At 36.5% G+C, this 19,290-nt stretch overlaps 2 protein-coding genes across 4 annotated transcripts in view; both read right to left on the reverse strand.

Annotated features, from left to right (window-relative positions):
• drd2a (dopamine receptor D2a) overlaps nt 1–10,628 on the reverse strand; it is a 41,699-nt gene extending 31,071 nt beyond the window's left edge. Inside the window, exon 1 of the mRNA XM_082179636.1 lies at nt 10,590–10,628. The gene's annotated coding sequence lies outside the window, so the exon portion shown is untranslated. The remainder of the gene's footprint in view (nt 1–10,589) is intronic.
• A 2,804-nt stretch (nt 10,629–13,432) lies between these two features.
• scn3b (sodium channel, voltage-gated, type III, beta) overlaps nt 13,433–19,290 on the reverse strand; it is a 30,360-nt gene continuing 24,502 nt past the window's right edge. For all 3 annotated transcript variants that reach the window (XM_082179649.1, XM_082179648.1, XM_082179650.1), the window contains one exon: nt 13,433–14,645. In XM_082179649.1, coding sequence (XP_082035775.1) covers nt 14,639–14,645 — 7 coding nt within the window. In that variant the 3' untranslated portion in view covers nt 13,433–14,638. The remainder of the gene's footprint in view (nt 14,646–19,290) is intronic.

Here is a 19,290-nt window from a genome sequence, read left to right on the forward strand (position 1 = left end):
AGGCCTGGAATCAGACGCCGAGGTTGCGTTGTTTCTGCTGCATACGTGAGTAATGTTGGCTTTGCTATGTTTCACAGAACTGAGATATGCTGTTATTGTAATGTTAGCTATAGTAATAGGATAGTTTTGAGTGACATTGTTTGTCTGGAGCTTGTGTGCTGCTGGCGACTTACAATAAACTCTTGCTTGAATATACTCTTGTGTACTGTATGCTCATTTTTTGTTCTTCCTTGTTGCATTATTTTGCTTTGCTTCAGCTATGATAAAGAGACATCCACTCTTGCATTTCGTGTTTGTGCATTTTGGGGGCGGAGCAATGAAGGGAGGGGTGGGTTTGTTTGGGTTGGTTTCAAATATCATCAGTGTTTCTCAAAAATCGCTTACTGCACCTTTAAGTTAAAAGTTCAACTTTGAAAAAGTGCATCTTTGGACCGTGCTTATTTTCTTTTATTCCATTGTCTTTCATCTCACATTTTAAAGGCAAAATGACATTTTGTGAGAGCAGCAACTTGAACTTACCGTGTCTGCATGATATGAATAGAATATGAGTATATGGTACAGCCATTCACACAGAAAATGCTTTTGCATTTAAAAACACAAAACATGGGCTAAATGTGCAACTGTCAAAGACGTCTGCTTATAGCGCGTGTTTACCTAGAAAGACAATGGATAAGCAGCACAGTGGAATGCAAAAATACACAAGTGGTGTTTCTTTTTTTGAGACTGCCTTGATGATCTGATCTACAGTACATGCTTTTCTCAAATATCCCTGCAACTTTAAACAATCAATCAATAATAAGTTATTCATTAACCAAATCCATCCATATTCCTTATTATGTTCTCTCATCCCAGACTAAACAGCATTAATTTGCTAAGGATGGCTTTCAGAGGGAGATCATGGCTGAGTTTTTGATAAGAGAACATCTGCCAGTCATCCCAGATCTCCCTCATCACATCCAGGTCTTTGACCCAGAACGTGGTGATCTGGCTCTGACCGTGCATCTGCCTTTTTAAGCCTGTTAAGCTGTGCTGTGCTGTCAAGGCTGTGAGCCTGCTGCTGCTAAACGATAAGTAAGAGTTAGATAAAAACTGTGCCGAGGAAACACTTACGAGCCTTATCCTTCTTTTCACTGATATGCAAGAATGAAGGCAGCAAAGCACTTGAAAAACAAAGATGGGGATGGGCTGATCAAGAAAATGCAAAGCATGTATAATATTGATTATTTCCTCATTAGTTTGAGACTTTTTATCTAGATCCACCTGAATGTCTTATTTTTTCCTATTGATAGAGGAACATTAACGCATGCAAATGGGGTGAGTGTGATAAAGCAGGCTCAAAGTGATGTTTCTGTTCTGACATTGACAATTTATCTGAGTAAGTCTGAAAACTCCATCTCTGCCGCAATGTAAAATTCAACCTGCTCCTAGAATGTCATTAAAAAAATTCACAACTGACTGACTCACTATTCCCCTCCACCGGTTGGGTATGGGTGACTGACAAGTGTTGTCATCCATTTTTATAACAAATCAGACAGACTGCTCTATTGAATAACACTTCCCATACATTAAATTATTTTCTCTTTCTCAGCACCCCACAGAGCGTTTAATGGTTTGTGTGTCAGCAGGAGAACTGCTGACATAGATATTTCGTTTTTGACAGAATAGGAGAAAACTTTCAAGGTTGCTTTTGAAAAACAACAATATGAGATTAATCATATACTGCTTGTTTTCCTGAAAAAAAATTCTTTACTTGTCACGAGGAAATACTTTTTTCCTGTACTACAGGAAATTTTCCTTTAAGTCACTGTACTACAAAAATTCTGTTTAGTCCAAAAGCTCTCCAGCATTTACCATTTGCACTCTGCAAAAAAATGACTAATTTCCAATAGGGGTGGTGGCGCAATGGATAAGACACATGCCTTTGTTGTGAGAGACCCGGGTTCGAATCCACTGTGAGACACCAATGTGTCCCTGAGCAAGACACTTAACCCCTAGTCGCTCCAGAGGCGTGCGACCTCTGACATATATAGCAATTGTAAGTCGCTTAAATGAATAAATGTAAATGTGAGTCATTTTATAACCCGTACACCCCCCGGTTCGACAGAGATCATCACATACCGCATTAAATTATTTCCGATTTCTTTGGAGGAAAACACTTCCTTTGCACAATTCTACGTACTCCATAAAGTAACATGGTTGATAGTTAAAAAATTAGATGGGAGGACAATTGATATTTCAATGCTTTTGCGTTCTCTCTGAGAAACTTTTGTCATGGAAAAACTATTTAAGTGCTTTTGTGAGCAAATGCCAAATTTGGAGCGCAATAGTTTGCCGAAGAACGCAAAAGCAGTGTTGGGGAAAGTTACTCCCCCAAAAAGTTACTAATTGAGTGAGTTAGTTACTTTTTATGGAAAGTAATGCGTTACATTACTTTTGCGCTACTTTTTGTCACCAGGGCTGGGCTTGCTAGTTTGTTTTTTAATAACGAAAAATAATTGGGCAAACGTAAAGGCCCTTTCCCATCAAAACGGAAATGAATAAGCCTCAGGCTGAAGGAAATGCAAATTCATTGGTATGGTATGGTTGAATTGTTTCAACGAAGGTCAGCAGGAAAGACATTGGCTAATAAAGTTAGATTAATTACATAAAGTATATTTGTATTATTTCACTTTTAATTAAATTCTGAGTTATGACTCAGACCGAATCTGTTTTTGTGCAAGTGAAACAAGCAAATGCATGCTCACATTTAGTCTAGAACTACTATAACCATCATGTTTACACAGCACACACAACGCCTCTGATCCTCACTCCTGATTTCCCTCAACATGGGGACTGAGAGGTGTCAGTCAATAAATGGGAAGACAAAGTAACTTGCTTTACTTATTTGAAAAAAAGTAACAGATATTGTCTTGTAAATTTAAAAGTAATGCATTACTTTACTTGAAAATGTAATCTGATTACGTAACTTACATTACTTGTAATGCGTTAACCCCAACACTACATAAAAGCATTGAAATACATATTTTTTTCCTCCCATCTCATATTTTTCCCATCATGGGGCTCCGTATAATTCAGGCATTCAAGCAGATACATTCAAGTTTTTATTAATTGCATGGACAAAGTGCTTTAGGAGGCATCCATAAAATGGACTTTCTTACCTATTGCCATTTGGAGTTTTTTTCCGGACCAATTTAAAAAAAGACATTTAAAAGCAAGATTGCAAAAGGTACTGAATAAAGACTTTGGAGGGGGGTGGGGGGACCAGTCAATGATACTGGTACTCAACCTGCTTTCATACACATCGGTGAAGTCTGGCAGGAGTGTTGCACATTTAGAACATATAAGTGGGATACTGGCAGATGGGAGTGAGAGGGCAGTTTGGGATCACCATGAACTTTAGCGTTGTGAAAGCGGGGCGTGTTCAACACTTAATGTCCCAGCATGTGTAATTGGGAGGCAGATGAAGGCGCTGTGTGCCGTGATGTATTCATCAAACGCTGTTTTCATAGTTCAATGAACCCAGTAATTATTGAATAGTGAAATGAACTGCTGTGAAGAGCAGGGCAGAAAGCATCAACTCAGCTGTGTCGTAGAAAGGCCAGGCAGTTAAGATCTTGTTTAACATATTGGTGTTCAAGAAGGACTTAAGGACCTTTTTTTTAGGTCTGGGGATCAGTTATGTGTCTTGACATTATGGTTGATGTGGCATGATGACATGAAGACACTTTGAAGTATCTTATTTATGTCAATTTCTTCCTGACCTTTTTACAGTGTAATTGTTAAAGGGGTCATGACATGGACTTCCGTTGCTTGAGGTTCACTTATAATATAAATAACGTTTTCACACACACACACACACGCATGCAGAAAAACAATTATTTTCAACCCTCATTCTAAACCCTGTGTCCTGTTGTTGACAGACTCAATTGCGTGGAGTATGTCAGAAACTGAACGCGCATCTGTGTATCCAGTGTAGACAGCATCAGTGATTAAAATTAGTTCAATTTGCTTTTGACATAATGCGACGTGACATGATGCTCGCATCTGGTGAAAGAAAATGGTGCGATGATTCATTGATGTCTTGCTCTTGAAGAAGTCACAGAAGTGACGTCACAAATCTCACAATATCCAAATGAGCTGTTTTAGAGCTCGATTTAATAAATGCTTTGTTTATAATGAGGAGGATATTTGAAACTATGAAACTTGCAGGATGTTTTAATGGTACAACGACCTCTTATATATCAAAGGTCAAAGCAAATATGATATCTCATGTCTCTACCCATTTAAAGTAGGTCTACAATACCTAGAAAAAGCTATCCATTTATCTGTAGTAGCCGTCCAGAAGTACGCAAAATGTGAAATCAGCACCTGGTGAAATATCTGTTAAAAGGAATATTTGCAAATAAAAATGTTGCTTGCAAAAATGTGTACTTCATCAGAAATTGAAACATTGAATGGCCGCCAGTGGAGAAAGAAGCAATTACAACATCTACCAGTAGAGGGTAACCAGCCCGCTTGACCCCTTAAACTACTGTATAACATTTCAGTATCACTTTATGTCCGCATATGCATGACTGTAACTCATATACTCAGGGGATTTTTGTAATTCCTCCAAATGCACAAGTTAGCAACAAATTGAGAGTACATTTTGGGCTAGGATATCCAGTGTGATGATATTTAGAGCACTTTGGTCTAATTAGAGGTATTTGAGCACAAGGTGACTGACTGAATGTTTGATGGAACCAAAGGTCACATCCTCAGATGGAATCTTATCTCATAATACCTCGCTGAAGCAATTACAGGACTTCAGCTCTGAAACAGGAATAACCTTTCTTCAGAGGGTGCTTGATCCTTGTTCACTTTTTTGAAATATATTAAATAATCCAATGCAAATTCAATAGCTCACTGAATACACATACTGTATGGGCTGGTATGGGACAACCTTGATTTATAGTATGCTGTCAGATTTTTCCAAGACAAGGCAAGTTTTGTGGAAACTGAATGCCACTTTTGGTTATTATACAATGATTTCTGTCCTTGATTAATTCTATCTGTTCCTGTTCCAGTGCTACAAATAGAGCTCAGGCGCATGATTGAGTTCATACTGAGCAGGGAAAAATCGCCTGCTCTGCTAAACCTGCAACTGGGCGACTGTAAAAAGCTAGGACGGAAAGGTTAAAACCAGTGTTGAACCATTGCTCGGGAAGCTTAAGAATATTTTCCTCCCTGCCAATATCCAAAACTACTTAGTTCTGCCCCACAAGGGAATCGAAGGCAAAGCAAAAGGACCCCTGCCAAGTGTTTAAATTGTTTGTACTCGTTTGAATGGATTGAAATCCAACATTTTCATGCTAGTCAAAGTTAATCTCTCAACACTGATCCTTTCAAAGAGAAAACTGGTTTCACATTCACTAGTCAAAGTAAGTTTCTCTTAAACTGACTCATTTTGGTTTATGTATTTAGTGAGATTCAGAGGCAGTTATAATATATGTAGATGTTTTTATTCTGTCTCTGCAAGGATTTGGTTTTTGTGGCGTGAATGTGGTAAAAAGTCCTGGAGGAGAGAATGTTCTTTTGCTGAAATGCTAATAATTAGACTACTTTACATTTTTGTTTTCTCCTTCTTTAGTAATTTATATGGCGTTTGGATGGCTCTGCATTGTAATTCTAGAGCCATATGCTAGAAAACACTGTCTGAGAGCAAAACCATGTGGATAAAAATGATAAATCTAAATTGTCAAGACACCTTATTGTGACAAATGATGTTTACTGAGTCATCAGTGCAATAATCATAAAAACGCTCAACAGGTGATTTACAAAAGCAAACATTATTTCAGTTCTATCAGAAAAAGTGCCACATCAGGCCATGAGAAAGAAAACAAGCATGGCTTATCATGTTATTTTGTGTTTTTATCCTTCCTTACATGACTGGGAACCTTAAGGTTTGGTGACACCAAAAGAGTGAAGATAAATCACAAATCAAAAACAAACATCTATAGGGTTACATTACTTTTAAAGAGCAGAAACAAAGTCTGCCTCATGCAGTAGGAGGTTCAAGCATGAAAAGTGACACCCAATTTACTGCCAGAAATGAGCAATTGATTGTATTATTTCTACAACAGGATAACATGATTGCACACAAATTAAATGTGCACAGATAATGTTTATTGTAATTGCCCTATTATGCTGAACCAGGTTCAAAACCTGCTCTGCTGTAAACAGATTCAGTTTGTGCCATGAAAAGCCAATAGTTGATACCTGTCATCCAAAAGATAAAAACTTCAGTCATCAGCAGATGTAACAATCTGTCCCAGCCTCTTCACTGTCATTGATTATACTGTGAGGATAAGACTCAGTCTTTCACAGAGTGTTCACAGCCCCCAAAAAGAGCCAATGTCCTCGACAGTTAGTGGTCCTTACACAAACTGATGTAAAATGCTTAAGATAAGCTGAGAAGTGATAATGCGAGCTCTTGGTTTGGACATCTTGTCCTCTTAAAAACGCATTTTTCACAATTTTGCATGCCATTTGGATGACAACCCCAATAAATGAGAGCACTGCACAGAGCAGCACTTCAAAGACACACTAAAGCCAGCTAGTGTTGACAGATGTGATCATTATTTTCCTCTTCACCGCTGACATGCTCATATATTTGATTAGTAATTGAGTAGTTTTCATGTGCACATATATATATATATATATAAGCAACTGCTTTAATCCCACTGCAGTTTTGAAAGCTCTTTTTAAATGAAGCTAGTAAGCAGTTTATATATATATACTGCTTACTTATACAAAACTGCTCAAATTATTTTTTCAACTAGTTTTCAACGGTCAATATATATTTATACTTATTTTTCATTGTAATAATATTTCACAATATTACTGTTTTTACTGTATTTTTGATCCAATACATCTAGCCTTGGTGAGCATAAGATACTTCTTTCAAAAACAAAAAAAATCTTACCAACCCCAAACTTTTTAACAGTAGTGTATACATATTCACACTATTTAGTGCACTACATACATTACAAATCACTTTTTGCACATGAAAAAAGAAAAGACAAGAAAAATTAGGAAATCTAATATCAGGATATCTGAGTTGGATTTGATAGATTTAGATTATTGGGGACCACTAGGCTCTACATGAAGTATAATAAAATAAACATCAAAGAAGGAACCTTTAGAACTTTCACTCCTGCTGTGATATCAGCTGCTTGTCTGTGAAACTGAAGACGTAACTGTCTGAAAGTTTCATAACCTTTTTATGGATTTTAATTGGTCCTTCAGAATGGACCGCATACTGACCACTGCCTCCACTGAATGATCTTAATGAAATATACCTTAGCAGCAATTAATGGAAATTTGTAATCAAGAGCTATATCAATGTCCCTCAAGGAGAGCTTCTTATTTTTAATCATTGCACTTAATGAAATTCTGGCATGATAAATTATGCACATGCTCCTGCGGTCTCCGTTGCTGTGTAGTTTAATGGGAGAAGGGTGTTCTTATGATTTTGAATGTGGCTGATGAAATTTCCAACAAATTTGTTCTGTGTTGTTGTAAGTTAGTCTTTAATGAAGGAAAAGTATTTGCCTTTTTTGGTCAAATCCATACAAGGCTGGTCTGTGCAATTGCTGTGATACTGGTGACACCAAACAAAACTGCTAAAATAATGACCGTTTTCAAACAGGCTTCCTAACTACTTCTACCTTTTTACCGTCATTTTGAAACCGCATTTTCAGTATAGTCATCAGAAAGAGAACAAAGAGGCATAATAATGGTGCACTACGGAAGACATTTTTGGGGTTTAAACATCTTTCTGTTGTGCATGGTGCTAAACTTAGAGATAGTTCGCCCAAAAATTTAAATTTACTCACCCTTATGCCATTTCCGATGTATATGACTTTCATCAATTCGCTTGCATTATGGATTCACCTTGATGGATTATTTTCTTAAAAATCTTCATTCGTGTTTATCTGAAGAACGAAAGTCATATACATCGGGGGTACAGTAGCATAAGGGTGAGTAAATGATGAGTAAAAAATGTATTATGAGGTGAACCATCCCTTTAAGTGTGAGCTAAAATCACTGTGCTGATTATGTTTCACAGCTTTCGTAACTACAAAGAATTCATTTTTAAAAAGGGAAGCATCTTGTGCTTCACTGCAGAACTGAAGAGTAGCTGCTACATCTCTGTGTCTGATTTAGCACTACACTGATGTCCAGGTGTTCATTACACTAACAATAGAGCACATACGTCACCATGTGCTGTAGTCCACGCTGATTCTGCGACACTCATTAGCAATGCGGCCTGGGTTGTTAATGCTCTTTTTGTTTAAGGCAACACTGGCCTGGATTTTAAATACAGATGAAATAAATTAGAGAAAGCCAGAGCCTGACATGTTGATATCAGTGTGTGTGTGTGTGTTCATGTTTGTGGATTCCTGCTTTCTAACGTTTTGAGCCAGTGATTTCACCATTGCCTTGCGACAAAACCATTTACATATACAATTACTGTGCAGACCAACCAATTCCAAAGGTATTCCAGAGTCGCAAACTACGTCCACAGAAACAGAGAAACATTGCTCAGAACATTGTTGTTTTTCCACTCTGAGATGTTAGTATGCGGAACATGCTCATATAGGGGTGAAAGCAAGTGACAGTGCCACAAATAGAAAAATTCGCCACTGTGGCTGGATAAGCAAGCCGCTCACGATGCCCCTCATTTAAAAAAAACAGAGTTTCACAACAAAGCCTGAAAATTATCTTTGTGCACAAGCAGAGGACAGTATGAGAGACCGTTACTAACTATCTGTGAAATTATTAGAGTGTGGAACAGTAATGGCAGAGCATCCTAGTGGAACATCCGAGTGAAAAGCATTTCTAAAAGGATCTGACAGATTCCATATTAACTATGCAATTCTGTGGAAGGAGGTTTAAAATGAAAACGTAAAGCAAGAATAACTCTCTCGTCTCTCACAGCAATATTCTCATTAGTGTAGATTTAAATTAGATCAATTCACTCCTGAGGCTGTAAACTGAATTCAGCTTTCTCTCAGAACAGTCTGTTTGCGTGAGAAGCAGAGATGTGTTTTAGTGATGAATGTATTATTTTTCGTTTTATGGTTTGCGATGACAACATGCTGGGCACTGGTACATGACTGCATTACGGTAATTTAAGCTTATGTAAAAGTGAGGCCCAAGGGCAGTCACCATGACGTTGAGCTCCAATTACTCTGAAGTCTAGAAGCCCATTGTCTTGCTGCGGAAGACCTGACATTGACCACAGGCCCTCGGTAATTCACTTTTTATTGAAGTTATAAATTGACGGAAAAGTGTTTAATATTTAGATTAAGTTCCTTTTGCTGTTAATTAATAAAAAAAAATATATTTGATTTTGAAGTACCTGTAGGGGAGACCGGGGATGAAAGTAACACCTTTTGATTGAGCATCGGTAACTCCGTGGTTGTTTGTGCTAGATCTCTTAAACTTTGATACATGGTAGCCATATTTGTCTCCAACAAATAAAACTCACTTGATTCACAGATTGTGTGAGTTAATGTCAAACACAAAGAGTTCCGTTGTTATAACCTTCCCCACTACTGGGGTGATTTGTAACACAGGCTGGGAAATAGATGTAACAATCAGAGAAATAGGATGCACACAATCTAAATTTACGCAAGAATGGTATTGAAGAACAAAGAATAATTTGTTTTGAATCATTTAAAGTAACACTTTTTTTTTATTGTATTTCTATTAAGACTTTAAATCTAGTACTAAAAGAACTGCTGTGTGTGTTTGTTTCTCTACTGTATTCCTGTCTCATTCAGTCACTGGCTATGCTGCCACCCACCTAATTTTATGTGAATTTTGCAATATCACATATGCTGGAAATGACAAGATGCGCATAAATTCTAAAAATGTGAACAAAATGTGCTCAATGAGGCTGATAATGTTTTTATCCGATAAGAAGACATGCGCATAAACTATTAAGGAAACATATTTAGCCTACCACATAAATCCCTCAATGTGCAACAAAAAAAATCACGTGATTTTGTCTTAACAGCGGATGTGATTGATAACTGGAATCATCATAAGGGGTTGTAACATTTTAAATGAACTGTTAAAACTATCCCCACCCCAAACAGCCATAACATAGCTAACTGTTTTAGCATGTGGGTTTGAAGTTAGCATGAATGCAAAGCATCAAATTAAACTAGAGAAATAGCTACTTTAGATTATGCAAATGAAATAACTCTACAAAACATTTAGTGTTTGGCAAAAAAATATTTTAATAATTGTTACCACAGCTCTTTTCTGAATTGTCAAACTGACGGTACTGACCCCATATACAACACCTTGTCTCCCCTATAAATATCAGTGTGTGTGTTGCATATTTCTAAGCCTGAAAGTCATAGGCTAATCATTTGTTATTCTTGAAGCAAACTCTGTTCTTTCATCCTGACCTCACTGTCGATAAAATGTAGGCTACATCTATCTTTCTTTTCCTATCACAGTTTATTGTACAACAAACAGTCCAAAAAGTTATTTAGGTGATTGAGAGTCGAATAAAATCAGAGTGAACTCACTGAAGTGTGTAGGTTTCTCCTCTGGCCTGCTGTGCTGCATCAGATCATCCACGCCCCTTCTTTGATTTTTTGGTCATTTTTTGGTCTTCTCAACTTTAAGGAATAGATTTCTGCCTCCTTTTTATTCTCTACCATTATTCAATCTTACAGATCTCCGAGTTGAAAATACATTCCACCGCGCAGGGTACTAAAATGAGTTCAGTGGGGGATTTGCGCTTTGTAAGGAATGTTCTGAGAGCACTTTAATCAGCGGGACTCTATTTGCCTTTCTTCTGCCCCTAATCTCTGAATTTTGAGAGGCAATTACCAGACAAAACAAAGAATCATTTTTAATTTAAGAGGCGCACTCAGAAGCACAGCACTGTCGTAAGAAATCCCAGAAGGACATCAAAGGATGTTGACAGGCAGACGGATCAAAATGTAGCCTACTACTCTGAGGTAAGAGACGCCTGCCTTCAGCACCTGAAAATTAACCTAAATCAAATTGTTTTCAGATGTTGTCTCCCGGGACCTCTTTGCAAATGTCAGCCACATTAATTAGTCTCTGTATGTGTGGAATAAGTCTATTTCTATGGATTTTGGAGTGATATTCCAGGACCATCACCTCACATAGCAATTTTGCTGTCACTGTTGATCCATTAAACGTCGTTTAACACTACAAATCATTGAGAGAAGTCGCTTACCCGCAATGTTTTACAGTGGTATTGTTTGTCGTTATCAAAATAAAAGCACTGCACTCTTGTGGTCAAAGAACTCATAGCAGAAATATGTCTGTAGGCCTAGTTGTCACCTGTCAGTTTATAAAGTGCCCAAATGTTTTGGACACTTTGCAACATTTGAAAATTTAGCTATAAATAGGCTACCAATAAATCATAAAACGTACATTTGTATTAGGGGGGAAACAATTTGTGTGCTGTTAAAATGTAAATTTTTTGTTTTAAAATACATATTTAAGTTCATTTAGAGACAATTCATGTGTGACAAAATCTGCATATACATTAAACCATACATTAAAGAGGTATCCTGCGATGTAACTGCAACATTTTTAACCCAAATAAAGTCGTCTCCTTTATTTATATAGAGCTTTATACAATTCATATTGAAAATAAACATTTTATTTGACATGTATAATTAAATTAGTCTGTCAAAAATACGTATTTTATTATATTTTAAGAAAGTTTTGTCTCCCAACGTTGGGTTTGGTACAACAATGGATGTCGCCCCTTAAAGTCCCCATGAAATCAAAACTGAAGTTTTTTTGGCTTTTATACGGTGGCCAAGAGAGCTCAACGCGCTGCAACTGAAGAAAACACATGCAAATAGAAAAAAAAACACCTGCAAATTAGGAAAACATCTTCATCAGTATTACAACACATGTGTGCTCCAAATACTCACAACACAACCAAATACAGAAACGCGCTGCAAAAGTTCAAAACACAACCAAGTACGGAAACGCGCTGCAAAAGTTCACAACACAAACAAATACAAAAACACGCTGCAAACCCGGCTGGGACGTGCTTACATCTCAAAGTCTACTTTATTTTATTTAATTTTTGCTTAGTCTGTTTACCTTTAAACTGACCTTTAAACTGACCTTTACTGTTATCTATAAGCTAGTGTGCTCCAAAACATAGACAAAATTCGCATTTAGAAGATATAAGCAAAACTTACAGTCTCACTTCCGCCAATATGGATCAATGATTTTAATGACATCACTCTGCACTTCAGCTTCTCCTCAGATTTTTGGTCCAATAAAATGCTCTCTAGAATCTAAAGTGTCCAGCCCCCTACATAATAAATAGATGCTGAAACTGCGGCTAAATTCAGTCACTTGTTGTTCACAAATAGTAGCCTGCAGTATAGTGCAATATATAGGCCTAGGGGATAGGGAACGATTTAGAGAGTGTAAATATGCTTTCCATTGGGGCGAATGAAGCCTGCTCCAGTCCAGAGGCAGGATAGCGCAGAGCGGAAAATTTCATGTGTCACTCTTCTGTGGTGTCCATGGTTTTACGCTCATAAGATTGTCCAAATTTTTTAAATCAAAATTTTGATATTTAGTATTTCCAAAATGTCCCGTGATCTTTAAACTTTCGTGATGGCGGCCCCCATTTTAGATACTATTTATCTATGGCGTAGCCTACTGAAACTTCTTTTAAATAAATAAATAAAAATGTTTGTATACCAAGCATCATTCCCAAAGTTGGTTTATAAAACCAAGACACTATTTTTGAATGAAACTGCTACATGTAGGTATGTTGTTACTGCCTTCCTTGGAAAAATGTAAATAAAACATAATGATAATACTTTTAATAAATTCTGCCTCAAGTTTGCTACTCCAATTGAAGACTGACCCAAGCATACTCATGCAGCACATTGAATTGAACTCCATTACATTTTAATTACAAAATGAATAACTATGAAAAACGTCCACTTCAGTCAACTGCAGTTGCATGGCATGAACTACAGAGGGAGACAAAGACCAATTGTTGACAATACAACACGCCCTATTTGTTCAATAACGTCATTACATATTCTATGTATATTATGTAACTGTAGGATATTTGTTCACTGTGATTATATGGCAAATACTTTAAACATGATCAGTGCTATAAGACAAAGTTCTTTCAAGTAATGCATTATCCTAAAAAAAAGGTCATATTTTTACACTATTGTTAGTGCACCTATGACATCGTCTGAGAAATGTGATTGTCTATGGCTTTGAAAATCTTGCATGCTTTTTTTTTAGAGTTTTAATTTAAAAGAAATATATTTTAGCACCCAGATGCCATGATGTGTCAAGGCTGGGGGAGAAATGTCTCTAAATAATAAGCAGTCAGACATTTGTTTTTAAATGCATTGCCTGGTTTAATATACATGACAAGCTTTGACAAGTGATGAGCAGCTCCATTATAACAGGGTAGAGCAAGTGCAGTGTTTGTGCGCTGGTAAATGACCTATATAAAACAATGCAAAAGGCAAAGTTAAAAGTTAGTCAAGCCTGCACTACTGGAAATAAAATAGAAAAACATTTAACCTACAAATCTATATATTCATAACAGCAACAGTGGAAAAAAGGAAATACAAACACATACAGTAGTGTTATTTTAACAGCTGAATAGATTTTGTTACTACTTTCAGCTATCTGTCAACAGTCAATCTGAAATGAGTTTGTGGAATTATAAAGCAAATGTTTAAGGTACGGTATATACTGTATATCCCATCACCGTTGCTGAACACCACTGAACAATAGCAAAAGGTTGCAATGTAGCTTCAGTACAAGCTGCCATTGTTGATAAAGCATCCAGTGGAATAATGTAATGACGCATTGATTGTTAAATCTTAATCCTGTAAACTTGCTTTAGTGGTGCAAGAATGACTGCAATAACCAATGTAAACGCAGATGACAGCATGTGTTCAGTCACACAAAGAGCATTCACTGCTGTACACAGTGTATCCTCATTACAGCCGTTTACCTGCCACAGTTTTATTATTGATTGCAAAGTGGCAAATCTGAGTGACTCTAAAGTTCTTTTCTTCAATAAAACACTATAAAAAAACAAAATACTATAATGAGATTCTTTGAATAGAAAACACTACAATAAAAAACAAGTCTAAGTGGAATCCAGACTTATCTTCATCTATTTCTATCAAAAGAGCAAGAGCAGCGTATACCAAAGAGGGAAAGGCTCACATGGGCATTCTGACGATAATGATTGCCATTTGTTTAATAAAAGTGCGTGTATAGGCAGTATGATAGCTCTTCAGCTCTGGGCTGCTGTATTTGTGTCTCTACTAAGGCAAAAGTTGAGGACAGACACAGACACATACAGATCTTCATCAGTCTGAGATTAGATGCGAGTTACTGCTGACTTCCACTGAGACAGTGGGAGATAATGGACCAGTCGAGAGTTTGTTCCACACATCACATTATCAAGACGAGAGGGATTTGATTTGGCAGGTCTCCTGGTTTCTCAAAGCAGCTTTCAGAGTGTTAGAACGATATCAGTGCCTGTTCTCCATTTTAAACCGGTTTCTAGTAAGACTGGTTAGTACCTGAAACAGAAAGCAATGTCCAGATTTGGTTAGAGTGTATATTTGTAACACAAATATGTGTTATGTGTTCCATGATGATAATCATGGAACACAACACATCATATATATATATATATTAGTACTGTGCAAAAGTCTTAGGCATGTTAAGAAACCTTCCTGCAAAGCTACCTGAAAAACTATGCGCAAGTGTACCTGGACAAAAGCCATTTTAAACGCAAAGGGTCGTTATACCATATATTGATTTGAATTAGTTAATAGAAGTTAAATCATAAATAAATTCAATTTGTGATTTTATTTTTGAAAGCATTCTCACTTTACAGCATTTTAACACAAGTGCCAGTACTTTTCACAGTACTGTAGCTTTGCAGGAAGGTTTCTTCAAGCATCTTGGAGACGTTCCCGCAGTTCTTCTGGATTTAGTTTGTCTCAGTTTTTTCTGTTTCTTCATGTAATCACAGACGGACTCGATGATGATGAGATCAGATCATCCTGGCTGTTGTCAGACTCCTTGTGCATACAGAAATCTCACTGGATTATTACAATTAATGCCTAAGACTTTTGCACAGTACTGTATATATATATATATATATATATACACAGTATAAACATGATTTGATTAGTATGGAAATGCAGATGTTTATTCATGTGGAACACAACTGCAATTATATAAATATAAATAAATAAACACAATAAATATATATATATATATATACACACACTGCAGTATAATAATACTGTAGTAATACAAATTTGCAGTTATGTTCCACATGAATAAACATCTACATTTCCATACTAATCAAATCATGTTTTTATAACATTCCATACTGTCATTCCATACTGTCTTCCATAGGATGTTACATAACCCCCATCACCAACAAAAAGTTGTCCTCAAATTAAAAATCACTCTGGTAATACACAGATGGTGGACAACCAGAATGCCTATTACCCATAGACTGTAAAAAAATAGCTATTACCGCCGCGCCAGAAATCACCGCGGCGAAAATAAACCAGCCGCATTTCAAAGTCGTTCCCGAAATGACCGCCAGATGGCGCAAGGGGACATTGTGCAAAACAGCAGCAATTGCCGTATTTTAAAATGTAAGTGGGTTAAATATAAAACCCTAAGCCTAATAGGCATATTTTTCATATATATAAATAGGCCTATTAGGCTACAACAGAATAGAACCAAAGATAGAATCAATTTTAGAACTGAAAAATTTGAATCAAAAGTTAAAAATAGAGACGATATTAGGAGCAATGACGCTGAATATTTTTACTATTCTATTGAGGAATTAGATAAATGAAGAGCTCTCGTGAGCGATACAATTGCATAGTAATTTATAGTGATTTCAAAAGCAGTCCTTAACAAATAAATAAATGGAGTAGTGTGGCATAATTTTTGAGATATTACGCGGAATGCGTTTTAGTTAAGATCCTAGTTTCAATGCCCTTAATGTATATAGGCTAGGCTACTGCTTTAAAAAAATGTCACAACGCGTTTTGAGATTGTTTTGAATTAAACATTGAAGTTTAAAATGTAGTGTTTTGGCACACCAGGCCGAGTGGCGTTACGCATTATTCAAAAATCAGGTTTTATTCTGGCATGTTGAATTGGCGTTAGAATTTTTTTTTAGATTTATTATATTTAGATTTTAGATTTCGTTAGATTTATTTTTCTCATAACAGCTAAAAAAACGTAATATATGCCTTAATATGACCTACTTAATATAGGCAATAGGCATATAATAGCCTATATAATAAATTAGCAAAACTTGGCCACTAAATATTTAATTTTCAATTATTTTAATTATCACAATTAAAGTTTTAATTGTATTAAATTGAACAAGCGCAACACTCAGCATTTAATCAAATATTCTAAAAGATGTATTATTAATAATAATGTTATTTCAACATAATATTTCGTTTTTTCGACATAATATGTGTGCGTGCAACAAGCAAGATGTGTATTTGTAAATCCGGTGATGCATGCATTGATTTTTATCAATAAACTAGTGTTTTCTGACAGTGTCGACTGCAAAGATGAAGTTGACGATCGACATATTTGTAGTGAACGCACCTAGAGAGAAATGCACATAAAGACATAATCAGAGAGTAGCCTTTTTCTTTTCGTTTTGAATTATTTCGTTTGAAGACATTTCAAGCTTTGTGTATTTGATGTATTTCTCATGTCTGTGTGAGGCATACGCTTAGTTTCGTTAAGTTAGGAGGATGAGATGCGCTCCAGCTGACGTGCAATGCAAGTGACCGCGCGGGCGCCTCCATGATTAGTGTCTGTTATATTTGCTTCTCTTACTTATTAAATCCAGCAATTGGTAGATGAAAAATTGATTAAAATTAAGATACAATTTATAGAAAACGAAATTCACTTTAAAGAAAGGTTTTCTACTAAACAAAACTTAATGAAGTGGTCAAAATCATGTCTGACCCACTCCATATCCATCTCTCGATATAATGCATCCTATCTTTCTCGTGCTGTTCACTTTTCATATTCAACATAGATGGAAAAAAATAACATTATAATATTTTAACAAATATGATACTAAATGAGATTATTTAATGGCTACAACAGTATAGTAGGCATATAGACTCTATTTGTACAAATTGCTGCACATTAATTTAATTAAATGAAACCTTGTAACGAATTCACACTGTAGGGTAGACTGTGTACAGTTGAGACACCTTAAATAACTTGCGTTCGCAGCAAGCACAAGTTGAGATTTTTGCTGTGCACTTGCATATTAGTGTCAGCTGGGAAGGAAATATAGAGACCTGGGGTGCGTTTCCCGAAAGCATCGTTGGCCAACTATGGTCGCAAGTTCATCGCAATGTCCATTGAACTCTATTGGCAACGAGGGAACTTGCGACCATAGTTGGCTAACGATGCTTTCGGGAAACGCACCCCAGGGCCGGGTTTCCCGATAACGATGTATCTTAGCTCTTAAGAGCGCTTTCTACGTGCAAGGTTACGAACGCTCGCAGCAATTCCACGAGCGTTTCCCAAAAATGCACTTAACATGAACGCGCGAGAATGCGCTCTACGTGCTACTTAAGAGTCGCTGTCCATTCGTGAAGTGCTGAAACATAACCTTATATGGAACGTTTAACCTAATAATTGTCATCTGTTGTGGATTAGCAATCAAGACAAGTCTATATAAAGCACCTACAGGCGGAGGCACTGACAAAATAGCTAAAAAAAATAAATAAAAAAAGATTCCTTTCAAAAAGATGAAATTAATGTCCTTTTAGAGGAGATAGAGTGAAACAAAGATGTAATTTTTAACAGATTAAAAGGATTTCTTTTATTTATTTTTTGTTCATTCATTTAATTTTGATTAGAATTATTAGATTAAATTATTTCTATTTTTTGTTTTGTTTTCTGACCTTTTTAATTATTTAATTTATACATTAATTTAACCAACAACAAAAAAAGAACAATAAAGTACAATCAAACCTTATATTATAATCACATTGCATTTGAATAAAGTTAAAGGTGTAATCTGCCGGTTGTCCTGCAGGTGTCCTCATAAATCTGTCTTCATACGATGAACTTGGTGATGTACGATTACTCCAGAGCACTCGTAGATCTACGAAGATTTTCAAGTGCTACTTAAGCTACGATGCTTTTGGGAAACAGACCGTAATATTAAGATCAGTCGTACGATCGTTTTTACGATCAACTTAGGCTTACGATGCTTTTGGGAAACGCAGCCCAGACCTCTTGGAACTTTAATTGAATACATAGCGTTGGTAAAGCATACTGAAATTACATCCCTACAAATGTATTAGGCCCTACTGAAAATAAATGTATCGAATTTAAGCAAAGTAGCCTAAATGTTAAGACTGTAAGCCCTTTGCTTTAGCCTATAAAGGACTCTTATAGCCGACTTTGTGTTAATTTAATTTGTAGAGGATTTTTTTTACTCAAACATTAACACTAAATGAAACTAAATTATTGTCATTTTTTTGGCACACCACGACGAGTGGCGCTATGCATTGTTCTAAAGCCAGGTTTTATTCTGGCATGTTGAATTAGTGTTCGACAAACGCGGCGGCGCGTTCATTTGAATAAAGAGCGCTTCTCGCTCGTGTGAGCGAACACACACTGGAACGTTAGGCCATGTCGCAACGAGTGAATCGTGGCCGAGTGGTTGAACTTACGTTACGATCATTTAGATGACACGGGTTCGAAACCCGAACTAACTTGGACTACTGATATTTTTATATTAGCCTATTAATGCATTTTATAGTCTATTGTTGATGCAGAGAGATTTGTCTAGTTCTAAAACATATATATATATGACGTTTAAACGACAAACAATAAAATCAGAACCAGTATTCTGTTGCGTTCATGGTTCCAGTGGCAGTAATGCATCCACGGCTTTTCAAAATGTCACAAAGCGTTTTGAGATTGTTTTGAATGAAATATTGAAGTTAATAATTAAGTGTTTTGGCACACCACGACGAGTGGCAAACTCTTTGTTTTGTTTTGCAAACTCAGCTAGCCTGTGGGGGGTTTGGAGAAGGCAATAGTAGCTTTATCGTGGGGGTGCAGGACAGAGGTGTTAATGTTCCGTCTTTCATATGGAGAGTGTCGGAGCCAGCCTGATGAGCAGGCAAAGGCAAA

This window comes from Leuciscus leuciscus (genome assembly GCF_965113295.1).
Source record: "Leuciscus leuciscus genome assembly, chromosome: 9".
Taxonomy (NCBI): Eukaryota; Metazoa; Chordata; class Actinopteri; order Cypriniformes; family Leuciscidae; genus Leuciscus; species Leuciscus leuciscus.